The sequence below is a fragment of the Silurus meridionalis genome, chromosome 17 (assembly GCF_014805685.1).
Source record: "Silurus meridionalis isolate SWU-2019-XX chromosome 17, ASM1480568v1, whole genome shotgun sequence".
Lineage (NCBI taxonomy): Eukaryota > Metazoa > Chordata > Actinopteri > Siluriformes > Siluridae > Silurus > Silurus meridionalis.
The window spans coordinates 16,637,414-16,651,094 of record NC_060900.1 but is presented as its reverse complement, the minus strand read 5'-3'; the positions used below and the strand labels follow the sequence as shown (position 1 = coordinate 16,651,094).

General features: G+C 36.1%; 1 protein-coding gene across 2 annotated transcripts in view; it reads right to left on the bottom strand.

The window, feature by feature from the left end:
- cpne5a (copine Va) overlaps positions 1-10,955 on the bottom strand; it is an 86,841-nt gene extending 75,886 nt beyond the window's left edge. For both annotated transcript variants that reach the window (XM_046871423.1, XM_046871424.1), the window contains exon 1: positions 10,633-10,955. In XM_046871423.1, the coding sequence (XP_046727379.1) occupies positions 10,633-10,742 (110 nt within the window). In that variant the 5' untranslated portion in view covers positions 10,743-10,955. The remainder of the gene's footprint in view (positions 1-10,632) is intronic.
- Positions 10,956-13,681: the final 2,726 nt, after the last annotated feature.

The following is a 13,681-nucleotide window of genomic DNA, read 5'->3' as shown; positions in this document are numbered from 1 at the left end:
CTCACAGATTTGCACTAATGAGCTCATGTTAGAGAAGGCACATTAAAACACCCCATTATGAAAATAAGCCACTTTGAGTCTGTAAATGATCATTTAGTGTAAAAAAAAAAGAATTAATAAATAAATAAAAACACAGATCTGTCCACCCACAGCTAAAATTGCTTTTGGTGGAGTTCTCTTTTCTTAACCAAATACCTTTATTTTTGTTGTTAGAAGATTTGAAGATTTGAAAATGACAACTTAATAAGTGTACAATACTGTCTCCAAAAACACTGACAAGCAAAATGAATGGGTACAGTGGACTAGGAAATAAGTGATACTAGAAATATTTGCTACTTTTTATTCCAAAATTCAAATTACAGATTACATATCTCTGTTTTCTGTAAGATACAATAGTCACTTTATCCTAAACTGTCTATTTTCAAATCATTATAACCTGTTCAAATAGAATGCACAACACTTTTATGGACCTATATGCAGAGTATATTTGCACCATTTTAATCACACCCATTTGCCTTTTCCAAACTCTTAAGGATTTTGTTGTATATTGTAGCAGTATAATATAACTTCAATGGAAATGAGGGGCCACTGAGCTATAAATGTTACATCATAATAATGCAATGAAAGAATTTGAATATTTGAAAAGTAGTACAATTTGAATTTGAAAAGCCTTTACCACAAATCCACTCAACACCTTTGTGATAAACTGGAATGCTAATCCTGCCCCATATCTCCTCACCTGACAGCATTTCCTGACCTTACTAATGCTATAAAAGCAAAGAGGAAGTAAAGTTATTGATGTGATGAACAGGTGTCCACAAAACTTTGACTACATAGTATAACTTTTCCAAATCATTACATCCTTTAGCCTTGAACTTCTGCAATGTTAGTAACTGGTAAGTTACATTTATAAATTATTTGTTTACTTTTGCTCTGAACAGAAACATACATGTGATAATATCCATCAGATTGTAATACTGCATGTATTTTATGCACTTGATAAATAGACCTGCAAAAAGCCATGGTCTAATTTGAACACTCTGTACTACATTGCAAGTAAGGTCTGTAATAATTATGGACTCCGGGGAAATTTGCAAGAGGTACTGCAAAGTCAATAACAGCATTCTGCTAAATCCTATTGTAATGTACCTCGTTTGCATTGCTTTATTGATGTCAGAGAAACCAATTTTCCATTTTTTTCTCCTCCTGTAACAGTGCTGACAAAGGAGAACTTCAGCTATTCACTACTTGATCAACCTGTCAGTCTTAATCTTTAAGTGACAGACACTGATGGAAACAAAGCCATGTCATTTCCCCTCTAAGCATTTTAATACTTTTAAATACTTTCTTAATTCTTCTATTCCTCAGTCATAGTTTCACCCAGGCATTGCAGAAAAAAAGCTTTTAGATAGAACCAACTGAAATTATCTGGAAGAGCAAATACTGTCGCATAAATGTAGTCAGTGCAATTAAGTGGAAGAGTTTAACTAAGGATTACATTTCAGATAGGATTTGTGAAGAAGAGTAGATTTCGACTGACTGAAGACCATTACATAACTTACATAAAGGTACTTATCACTATGTAAACACAATAAGTATACATTTTGCAATCCATCTTCAGTGAAAATTCACAAACAAGCGTAATAATAGTCATGCACTCTGAATCAGTTTGATTTAGCTTCCATTGATAATGCTCTCATTAAGCCTCAACTGAGGGATTACTGAGATACCAATCATAAATTATTAATTAATAAAAGATAAGAGCCTTCAGGAGTTATGAGTAAATGAACAGATATTAGAATTAATTAAAGCTTCAAGGAGCATTTTCAAGGGGCCAAGCACAGAGTCTCTGTGAGCTGTTTTTTGACCAAATCCAAAATGGCAGAAAGAAATTTAATTAGATAGCAGTTGATGTCATAGGTGCATTAAACTTAATGCAATCTAGAAAATACAGAGATACTTGGCTTTTAATTAGAAGAAGGAAAAGTGTGCTGACCCCAAATATTTTTGTTTAAGTTTTTTTGTTGCTTTTTTCAGTATTATGTGTCTCGAAGATAATACAGATTCCATGCATATTATAACACATTTAGGATGTTAAAGGTGATTTATTTTTCTTTTTGGCTAAGCAGCTTTTTCTCCAATAACAGCCTGCAGTTTCACACCACTGGACCTGCAATTCAATTCCCCTCTCATCCACACTCTCCAGCAACCCAGTGGCACTGTAATTGGCACCCTCACACGAGAGAAGCTATTTCAGCCAGATAGATCAAAACAGACTCCAACCTTCTCAGCATGCTGTTGATCTATCACTGATTTAAAAGCACATAAGGTATTACTTGAGAGTTGAATAGTTAGGATAACTGGTCAGAGGCTAATCAGCTGACAGGGCATATTTCAAAACTGACTACAGCGGAAAGTCAAAGGTTATGGTCTCGGTGCCAGAGAGAATCTATTTCTCATCTGGAATTAAAAACTCCAGATGTTGCCACTGAAAGAGATTCAGCAAAACTGGTCTTGTCACTGAGCCGATTTGATCGATGCTCTATGAATTGTAGAGCAAGGCTGAGGCTGAGAAAGCCAAATAGAGGGTTTTCCCCAAGGGGAGCAGAGAGGATGGGCAGCCCAGCACAATTTTTGAGCCGAGTGCTATTATCTTTTCAGAATGTTATTAAGGTATTTTAATGGGATTGCAATTTCTTTTCCACTCTGGCAGAAGGGGAATTCCCATTATGAGGTTTCATTAACTCTAATATGAGCAAACAGTGTATTACAATGGCTTCCAGTCTTAGATGAGGTGTACTATTGTAAAACATCAGCATTTTATCACCTAATCACCTAAACTTCAGAGACATTGTATATACAGTGCAATTTAAATGTAATCAGCAATATAGGTTACTTGATTTTCAAGTACTGTCATGATTTATCTGATGATTGTGCAGGGGTTAAGCATAAGCTTTGCAGTTCTGCAGGTAAAATATTATCATGGGAATGAGAAAGATTTAATGGTCCTGAAAAAAGTCATGTTATTTATTGTATGAGATTTTTAGAAATATAAATGATCAAACTAAATAACGAATGAGAGAGTAATTTTATGATCCATGTTACGGGTTTTTCTTATATATTTCTATCTAACTAAGCACTACCACCCTGTGAGTCGAAATGAAAATACAGTGGGGTTCATTCCAAAAACAGAACAGATCAGATAACAAATTAATCTGAATTCTCCCAAAGCTCTTCTGAATTGTTTGGCCTGTCAGAATCTACAACATTTAGTCTTCACATACGATTAAAAACAAGAAGCCATCATACAGCAATTTATCAATATTAAGCTTTAAATTGTCTACAAATAATTGTTCAGGAACTTGCCAAGAATTAAACAAATACTGTAGTTTTATCTCTAATAAATCAATCCTGCTTCCATAAATGAGCTTGTTATCAGGCCTTTGTGTGGCAAAAAAAACAACATTTCTTAAAAACCATCTAAGAAGGTATTTTTGTACACAGACGTTTTTGTGTGTTTGATCATTTAACCTCAAACATTTCAATCAATTTTATAATTTCCCTTTAATTTACTATGAATTTTTCCTGAAATTCAGTGCAGCAAATGTAAACAAGCAAATGATGGTACAGGAGGTCTCAGAAGTGCATTTGTTTAATTCCTGCTCATTTTCTGACCAGTGATTTCTCGTATATTTGCCACTTTTGTGCTTGGTATTTTTTTTTCTTCAGGAGTGTAAATGAATGGTCGCAAAAACTCACATTTACATTCAGTGTGTTTACAAATGAACACACACTACAATCTGTCAGCTTTCTTAATGACTACCCAAGCCTCACCCTGCCCATCACGTCTTCCAACAGATGCTTCATCTTACCATCTGCTTGTTTACTCACCCTAACCTAGATGAGTTGCACTCATAAGAGAAAAAGATATACCCACATCTAACAAAGCCCTAGCAGTCACCCAGCTGTCAACATCTAGATTTTAATTTAGTTCAAATAAAGCAGTCATGCTCTTTACAGTGTGAAAAGAGAACTGTCAAAATATATCTTAACTTGAATACACATTTATCTTACACTCACTGACCACTTTAACAGGAACACCTGTACTCCTGCTTATTCACGCAGTTATCCAATTATTCAATCAGTTAGTAGCAGCACAATGCATAAAATCATGCAGATGTAGGTCAAAAGCTTTAATTACTATTCGCATCAAACATCAGAATAAAAGAACTACGATTTAGTCGTGGCATGATTGTTAGTACCAGGTGTATTTTTGAGCATTTCAGAAACTGCTGATCTTCAGGGTTTTTACACACAACAAAGAGTTCTACATAATTCTTTGTCTTTGTCCCTTTCTCCATGCACTTCCTCCGCTAACTATTTAAGCACTAGTCCTAAGACTCTGTACTCTAAGACTATGTTTGTACTACAAGCTCCAGATAAGATTTTTACAGGCACGCAATATTCTTTTTATTCCTACTTCTTGCTCACAAAGATTACAAACTGGCAATTAATCTCCAAATCAAATCATCTTTGCAGTAAATTATGTACTGCTTGTTATTTTACCACTGCAGAGATAAATTGTATATATTATTTATTATTCAGGACATGTGTGGATAATGCATTTAACATTACTGATAAGACCAGATATGAAGATCAGATATGAACAGTATGAATATACTGTAAATGTAGACTAAATATTCCTAATATTGGAAGTGATGTTTAGTTTATTCCTATCATAGTGAGAACAAGATAAAAGACTGTCAGAAAAAAGAATGTGTGGAAAGAATGTAAAAGAAATCAAGCGTTAAAGATGGCACTGAAAATGCAACGTCAACTAATCAGGGTGAAATTCAACATTGCATCAACCATGTCTTTAGAATGCACTGGGACACAAACAATGTTTCCCAAGTCCAGGGACTGTTTAATTACAAAAATCGCACTTGAGAGAAGACAGGATGTCAGGGATATGTGTATATATATATATATATATATATATATATATATATATATATATATATATATATATATATATATAGTACAGACCAAAAGTTTGGACACACCTTCTCATTCATAAAGAGTTTTCTTTATTTTCATGACTATGAAAGATGTAGATTCACACTGAAGGCATCAAAACTATGAATTAACATGTGGAATTATATACATAACAAAAAAGAGTGAAACAACTGAAAAATGTCATATTGTAGGTTCTTCAAAGTAGCCAACTTTTGCTTTGATTACTGCTTTGCACACTCTTGGCATTCTCTTGATGAGCTTCAAGAGGTAGTCACCTGAAATGGTCTTCCAACAGTCTTGAAGGAGTTTCCCGAGAGATGCTTGGCATCTACAATTTTCATAGTCATGAAAATAAAGAAAACTCTTTAAATGAGAAGGTGTGTCCAAACTTTTGGTCTGTACTGTGTATATATCCGGACTATATATCATGACTATGAAAATTGTAGAGTCACACTGAAGGCATCAAGGGCTATTTGACCAAGAAGGAGAGTGATGGGGTGCTGTGCCTGATGACCTGGCCTCGCCAGTCACCGGACCTGAACCCAATCGAGATGGTTTAGGGGTGAGCTGGACCGCAGAGTGAAGGCAAAAGGGACAACAAGTGCCAAGCATCTCTCGGGAACTCCTTCAAGACTGTTGAAAGACCATTTCAGGTGACTACCTCTTGAAGCTCATCAAGAGAATGCCAAGAGTGTGCAAAGCAGTAATCAAAGCAAAAGGTGGCTACTTTGAAGAACCTAGAAAATGACATTTTTCAGTTGTTTCACACTTTTTTGTTATGTATATAATTCCATATATAATTCCACATGTGTTAATTCATAGTTTTGATGCCTTCAGTGTGAATCTACAATTTTCATAGTCATGAAAATAAAGAAAACTCTTTGAATGAGAAGGTGTGTCCAAACTTTTGGTCTGTACTGTATATATATATAAAACTATTCATAATATTTTCTTGATTTGTTGACAGTGCCCTTTAACATTTTGCATTGTGTCGATAATTAGCACTTTTACTGCATCAAGCTCAAACAAATGCAGCAGTCTGTCAAACAATGTAGTTTCTCAGCTGTCACATCAAATTCGTATTCATTAAACAAATAGAAGTAAGGAGTAACAAACTATTATAATGTGACTCAGGCAGTGAGGCAAAGAAGACCGAGTACAGACACAGCACAGTACTGCAGTAACAATAAACAAAGTAAAGCAGGATAAAAAGGCAAGCTCCCTGATTCTTCACACCTGCAAGGTCAAGGCTGAGGCAGCTAAGAGTCTGCAGTGTAACTGAAGCATACCAGCAGACACAGGAATCTGCCAGAAGATCTAATGATCCCTCAGCTGTGTTGTTGTAACTTTCACTGTGAGAATAACAAGTAAATAATGTCAATGTTGTGCCTGTAGTCTACTGTACTGCAGAGTAGTCAGTTTTACTCCTAAAAAGATCTCTGACTCAGAAGATTTATATAATTAAATGTGGATTTTTTTTTTATAATTGCAGCATCAGAGTAGTCAATGTCTCTTGCTATAAATCTGTACTGCACACTTATGCTTTCAACATCAGACCATTCATTCCATTACATTTTCATATCATGACCTTTAAACATCATTTTCACCCATGATTCACTGCTAATAGGTAGCTAGCAATCACAGGATTTAATGATTTGCTAATTTCATAAATCCATATTTTTTATTCACAACTGAATATAGAAAACATGTAAAATTTGGAATTTGGAATTGGAATTTGATGGACTCATCCTGTCTTTAAAAAGTTGGGACAGCGCCATGTCTATCACTGTGTCTTGACTTGTCTGGATTGCCGGCAGGCCAGTATAGCACCCAGACCTTTATAAAGCCATGCTGTTCTAATAGTTGCAGTTTGCGACTTAATATCGTCTTTTTGATATGTGCATGGCCTTACCTGAAAAAGGCTCTAAAATATGTTTATACCTTTCAGTACTGATGGTGCCTTTGTAGATTTCAAGCTGAACATCCCATAGCCACTAATGCACCCCCAGACCATCAGAGATACAACTGACAGAACTGATCACTAATACCAAGCCTGATGGTCCCTCTTCTCTTTAGTCCAGAGGACATGGCATCTATGGTTTCAAAAAATAATTTTAAATTTTGTTCATCTGGGAGCAGTAAATATTTTCACTTTGTCTCATTCCATTTTTAAATAAGCTTTGGCTCAGAGAAGATGGCAGGATTTCTGGATCATGTTGACATATGCTTTTAATTTGCAAAACAGTGCTTTAGCCTGCATTAAGAATTACAAAATAAACTGTGTTCACAGACAATTATTTCTGAAAGTGTTTCTAAACCTATGAATTGATTTCCATTAGAGAATCATGCCTGTTTTTAATGCAGTGCTGCCTGAAGACCTGAATATTACTAGCATCCGATATTGACACACAGAAATTTCTCCAGATTCTTGGAAGCTTTGATTAAAAATATGAAGAACATTATTATGAAATCATTCTACAATTTCTCTGCCTCTCTCAGATACTCTTTCTTTTTTATCAGATATTCCTCCAGCAATTTATTTTTAGTAACACTAACTTTTCCAGCCTTTTATTGCTCCATCCCACCTTTTTTGAGATAACAAAAAAAAAGCCTTCAAATTTTTAAATTACCCAAATTTTCCCCCCTAATGGTACATTTCCTTAGTTTAAACATTTGTTTTTATTTTTTATTGAGGATAAAAAATGCATTATGAGATTAATAAATCATTCAATTTTGATTAAATGTACATTTTGCTACTTTTTTTAAATTGGGGTTGTTTACTCTCAGAGAAGTTTTCAGGCTGTTTGGTTAAATGTGCTTGTGCAGTTATTACTTATATTGCTTCCTTCCTATGATAGTTTCAAACATATATATTAAAAAAATAGAAGCTTAATACCAATACCAATATAAACTTCATGGACTGTAACTCTTTTTTCTCATGCAATCCCACTCCCAGAAGCATACCTCTAGTTTCAGTCAGATACCAGTGATGCTTTTTTGTAAGCTCTTTATTAGAAAAAAAGATATAGTGAATTCTATACAAAAATATTATATATTTGTAATAGCTTTAAACCTGCTAGTTCAAACATAAAATACTGCATAACAGGGAACATTTTGTACATAATTTTATAAAAACTGTAGTGCAGTAACACCAGTTTGACACCTTGAGGGATGTGCTGACATTTGTTACTGCTGTGTATGTCTATCTTGAAAATAAGCAAAAGGTGGAGAAATTACTGAGTAGTTGAATGATCTGGGCCAATACATGACATTTTGTTTTGAAACAAGCACTCCAACTCAGGCAAATGGGAACAATAACACAGCTGGAAACAGAAAATATATAAATAGCACTTAATAATCACAGTGTTTTGTCATGGCATTCTTTCCATTTAGCACTGCACCGCATGGATTTGGTGGAGGTGGCACTTGGTAGTTGGTGGAATTCTACAGAGCAGATAGGTTTGAAGTGTTTTGTGTTTAATTCCAATCAGGGCACCAAAGAATGGTGCAATTTGTTTGTCTCCTGAAGGACTCCCATTATTGCTGCTGCAATTCCAGTGGGTTTGGAAGGTTGTCTTACATTACATTGTCTTACATTTTTCAATCTCTCAGATTTGTTTGTTAAATACACTCATATTAGAGATATATATAGGATCACTGGATGGCTAAAATGTCTCTCTCTCTCTCTCTCTCTCTCTCTCTCTCTCTCTCTCTCTCTCTCTCTCTCTCTCTCTGACACAGCTCAACATAAAGCACCAAGTGTTTCCCAGATAAAAAGAAAAAAGATGAGGAACCCTGCATAGTTCAATGTAAAATCTTTCTAAAAGCATTGGACAGTGAAACAATCCAGCAAGTCCACAAAAAGCACCCAAACCCAAGATTCATCACTATATCACATTTTACATTCAGAAAAAGACAACATGAATTATTTACTCCCTACTTCTTCATTCACAGCAGAGACCAGTACAGTTCCACATGAGTGCCCTATCCATCAAATTCAGCATATCTGTGACCAAATCCAAGTACTTATCACTTATCATTAAAAGGAGGTTTACAAAATATTCTTAAAAAATGTTAACATGGTAGAAATTTAGATTTAATATTTAAGCTACATGTTCTGAGTTATGTCATACCTTATCAGTTTATAGCTAAAATTAATTTAAAAATTCCCAAAAATGTGTACATTTTTAGCAAGATACAATAAGAACTCTAAGCTAAGTCAATATATTAAGCTTGTCATTTCCTGAGTATTTGAACTGTTTAAACCCACAACCTTAATCACAATTAGTTACTGCTGGAACACTCCTTGTACCACTACATACCAATTTTATTAATTTTTTCATTCTATTAATTTATTTTAATTATGTACTAATATTTGGTTTGGCCGCTTTGGCTTACAGTTTTTTTTAATGTACCTCAGATAGCATCAAGCAGTGCTCTGTCAGTGGTATCCCAATTACTCAGTGTACATTAGGCTGAGATGAGTGTTGGTTTATAACAGCACACTAATAATTTGCCTTCTAACTGTTGCACTTTTTAATGTGGTTCAGCAATTACAATTAAGTCCAACATGGACTGGAATACATAATTCACCTTAAGCTTCTGTTTGGCCAAAGCCTATATCTGCCAGCTGTATCAATTTCTCCACAAGATGATTGAAAAGCACACACCACCAGCCCACCCCATTACTCTGTGCAATTTGTTCTGACTGAGATCTTGATAGCGGGGCAGCATGAACGAGATTGAATTTCTTATCCATCCCGTCTCTTACATTTATCAACACTTTTTAATTGAGGTGTATCTGTATCATAACCTGCAACCTATTATGAAAACTGCAATGTAAAGTGAGACACAAAGATGTAGGCAAATTCAATGCTGCATAAAGACACAAGCATAGAGGGGAAAGGTTTGATTTGCACTGAGCTGGTTTTAAACCGTGTATTCAGATCTACTTAATACTGTATACAGTGCAAATATAGGACATGTTAAAATATTCTATTTTTCCTCTGGGATATGGTGTATTTATAATCAATGACCCCAATGAGCTTTGTGGAAAATGTGTTATCAGATTCATAAATATCAAAGCCATTTATCAACACAGGTTTAGTATCCAAAAATAAAATGTGAAGATAGTATGAATTGTTTGTTTCCTAAATCACATACTAAACAATACAAAGAAAAAGTTCAAGAGCTTTCTTTACACTCTCTTTTCACAGAAATATCTAAAATGCTTAGAAAAATATTCAAAGATAATAAAATAGGTTGTTAGCAGGTTAAATGGGATTATTTCAAAGCACACCTCTACTGCTTTATACTGAACTAAACTCCTTTGAATTTAACAAAGACAGAAATAATACAATAAACGCTTAGTACAGAATTTTACACCTGCAATGTTCAAAATCCAAGCTGAATATCTATTCTAGTGTTAATTACACACTAAATGCATACAGGTACTCTGTAGGAATTAACACCTACAATGTGGATACAAACTGTAGAAATTATTCAACATTACGTGTTATTTCAGCACAGGAGATTTTGCTGTCAACGGTTTCCTTAAATAAATGAGGAATTCTCTTTGAGGGAGAAGTGCAGCAGGAGTGGCATGGCTTCACGTACCTGCACGAGACACTGATTTCCACTTTGGTGGCGGGGATGTTGCCGGTGATTGGGTCGAATTCGCACACGGAGGCCATGCGCTCCAGCTTGTCCATCCCGTCTCCCTCCATTGGCGCGGGAAAGCTGGTTTCCTCCCGCAGCTCCACTTTAAAAGCAAGGGCTTGTGAGCGCACGAGCCGCGAGCGAGTGGACAGAGGAGACCGGATCAGAGGTGAGCCGCGATGCGCTTTTACAATCCCAGGCGGACTGATGTAGAGTGAGGGCTGCTGCAGAGCGCAGAGGAATGCAAAAGTGCGCACTCGCGCTGAGAGCTCTGTGAGGCACACTGGCGCGCTGGGAAAGTGGAGAAGCCCAACTCCACCCCCTTTTTCTCGCTTTCCCACTTGCTCAGCGCAACATCGCATTATCGATGGGTCGTTAGTGCTAAAGCCACTGTTCTCACGGGTATTACCATAGCGCACTGAACGCTTAAAAATCACCAGATGTGTAATAGCTGTATAACTTTTCCTCATAGTACCGAAGAAATACAAATCAAATCATAAGAAATCTGATTATTTGTTCCAGAAGCAGGGCTCGCCTTAGGACTTAAAAATATGACATTTTGTACAGTTAAAGTAAGAACAGCAGGACAATCGAGTTAAAAATAAACTAAAACCCGATTTAAAGAGAATCTGGTTATTTCTTTGTTGTTCTTGTTGTTGTTGTTTTCTTTTCTTTGCTTTGCTTTTTATTTAACGATCTGCAGCTTTGTCTATTTTCAGCACCACAGGTTTGGATAGCTCCATATCTGCTATCCGTATAAACAGCAGTGTGAAGGCAGCTCAGCAAACAGCTGGCAAGTTACTGCCTGCTAAGTCCCGAGAGATCAGAAGTTCTATCTCCAGACTTATTCATGTTTAGATTATTTTTAATTCCTTTGTTGTTTTCCCATTATTATGGATAGATTAATGCAGATACTGAGTCAGTGAATCAGGTAAATAGTATGTTTTTACCTTTCAAGCTAGATATTTCAGTATGTCCAGCAGAAGGGGCTGATTGTGTGTACAGGTAGGAGTTCAGCAGCCGAACTGAAAGGAAACACCACCACACTGCAATACAGAAGAAGCTGCCGACAGTAAGGTCTCTGAAATAAAGATAGGAGTTCGCTGCAGCTACTCTGTGTGTGTGTGTGTGTGTGTGTGTGTGTGTGTGTGTGTGTGTGTGTGTTTGTGTGTCAAGTCAAGTCAAGTTTATTTCTATAGCGCTTTTCACAACAGACATTGTCTCAAAGCAGCTTTACAGAAATCAACAGTCAAGGTGAATGGTGTGCATTTATCCCTGATGAGCAAGCCGTGGCGACTGTGGCAAGGAAAAACTCCCTTAGATGTTATGAGGAAGAAACCTTGAGAGGAACCAGACTCAAAAGGGGAACCCATCCTCATTTGTGTGACATCAAGAGTTTAATCATAAATCTTTCAACAATACAGAACTCTGGAGAGTGAGAACTAACATGAGCACTGGAGTATAAGATTATAAGTAATGTTCTTTCTACAGTCTTTATGATTATAAAACTAGGAGCTACTGAGCAACTCATAAAATAGCTCAACATTTGTAATCATCTCAGATCCAGCACCAGCTTCTCTATGCCAGAGCCTTTAAACACTCCAGGAGGTCCAATGTCAAAACTCCACACATGTAGTGGGATCCAATTGGTACTGCTACGTCCCTAGGTGGTACATGATGTTTGCGAGTTCGGCATCTACTTCTTCAAAGGTCCATAATCTTCATTAGGTGGGACGTGACTGGAGCTGGCCAAACCTCAGGATGCCTCAGGATGGAGAGAGAAAGAGAAGCAGTGGAGAGAAATTAGCGTAGCTGCTGATATCAACAGCACAAGTTGATAATGTGCATGTGAACAGATGTTCTGGAGCACAAGGTTATGATGTGAGACGTATGTTATGTGTAGGCTTTGCTAAAAAGATACATTTTTAATCTGCACTTAAACTGGGAGAGTGTGTCTGAGCCCTGAACACTGTCAGGAGGACTATTCCAAAGTTTAGGAGCTAAATGTAAAAATGCTCTACTGCCTTTAGTGGACTTTGCTATTCTAGGAACTACTAGAAATCCAGAGTTTTGAGATCTCAGGGAGCGTGACAGATTGTAGCGTGTTAAAAGACTGGATAGATACACGGGAGCCAAACCATTTAGGGCTTTATAAGTAAGAAGCAGTAGTTTGTAGTCGATTTGTAGTTTGTGTGTGTGTTAATTTGATGACTTAGTCTAGGTCACTAACACTGTCTAAGATAATTAGCTACAATCAATTCATTATTGGGGATTGAGTACTAGGTTGTTACATTTGTTGGTTGGTAAATTCAATTGAATTCAATACAATGGACAGTAGCTTTAAAGTAGCTTTACAGAGGTAAGTAGATTGCAAATAGGCTGAGTAGTTTGCCAGACTTATCAGACACGAATCAACTCACCAGTAAATAATAGAACTTGTCTACTGTTGAGAAACAAACATATATCATATAAAAGCTATGCTGTATGTAATCCAGCAAAGCTGATAATAGGATAATGAATAGGTAAATGCAAATAAAACATGTGCATTGACTTACAGTCATGAATACATGCAATGTGTTTTGTTGTTGCGCAATAAGTCACCGCCTAAAAAACTTTGCACCTTCAAATGTCAAACAAATTGTAAAAATCAACGAATAAAACTAAATCCAATCAAGGCAATTTCCCTTCCATGTTGCAACACTTCAAAATGTGAAAAGTTTAATGGGGTAAATACGTTTTAAGCCACTGTATGTGTTTTCTGTTTCTTTCATCGTTTAGGTTCTGTGTGTCAGCTTGTGGCTATTTGGTGTTTCTCTCATTGTATAATGCGTTTTTGATGCATAAAAACAAAGAAAGGTTTTTATTTTTTATGAAAGTTTCAAAAAAGTCCCCTAGTGGAAAAAAATACATCTGAGCAGTTATGTTGTTAACAAGAAGGCTTCAGACATCCATAAAACCGTGTGGTATTCTAATACTGCATACTGAGAAGAAAAATACACCCAGTGTG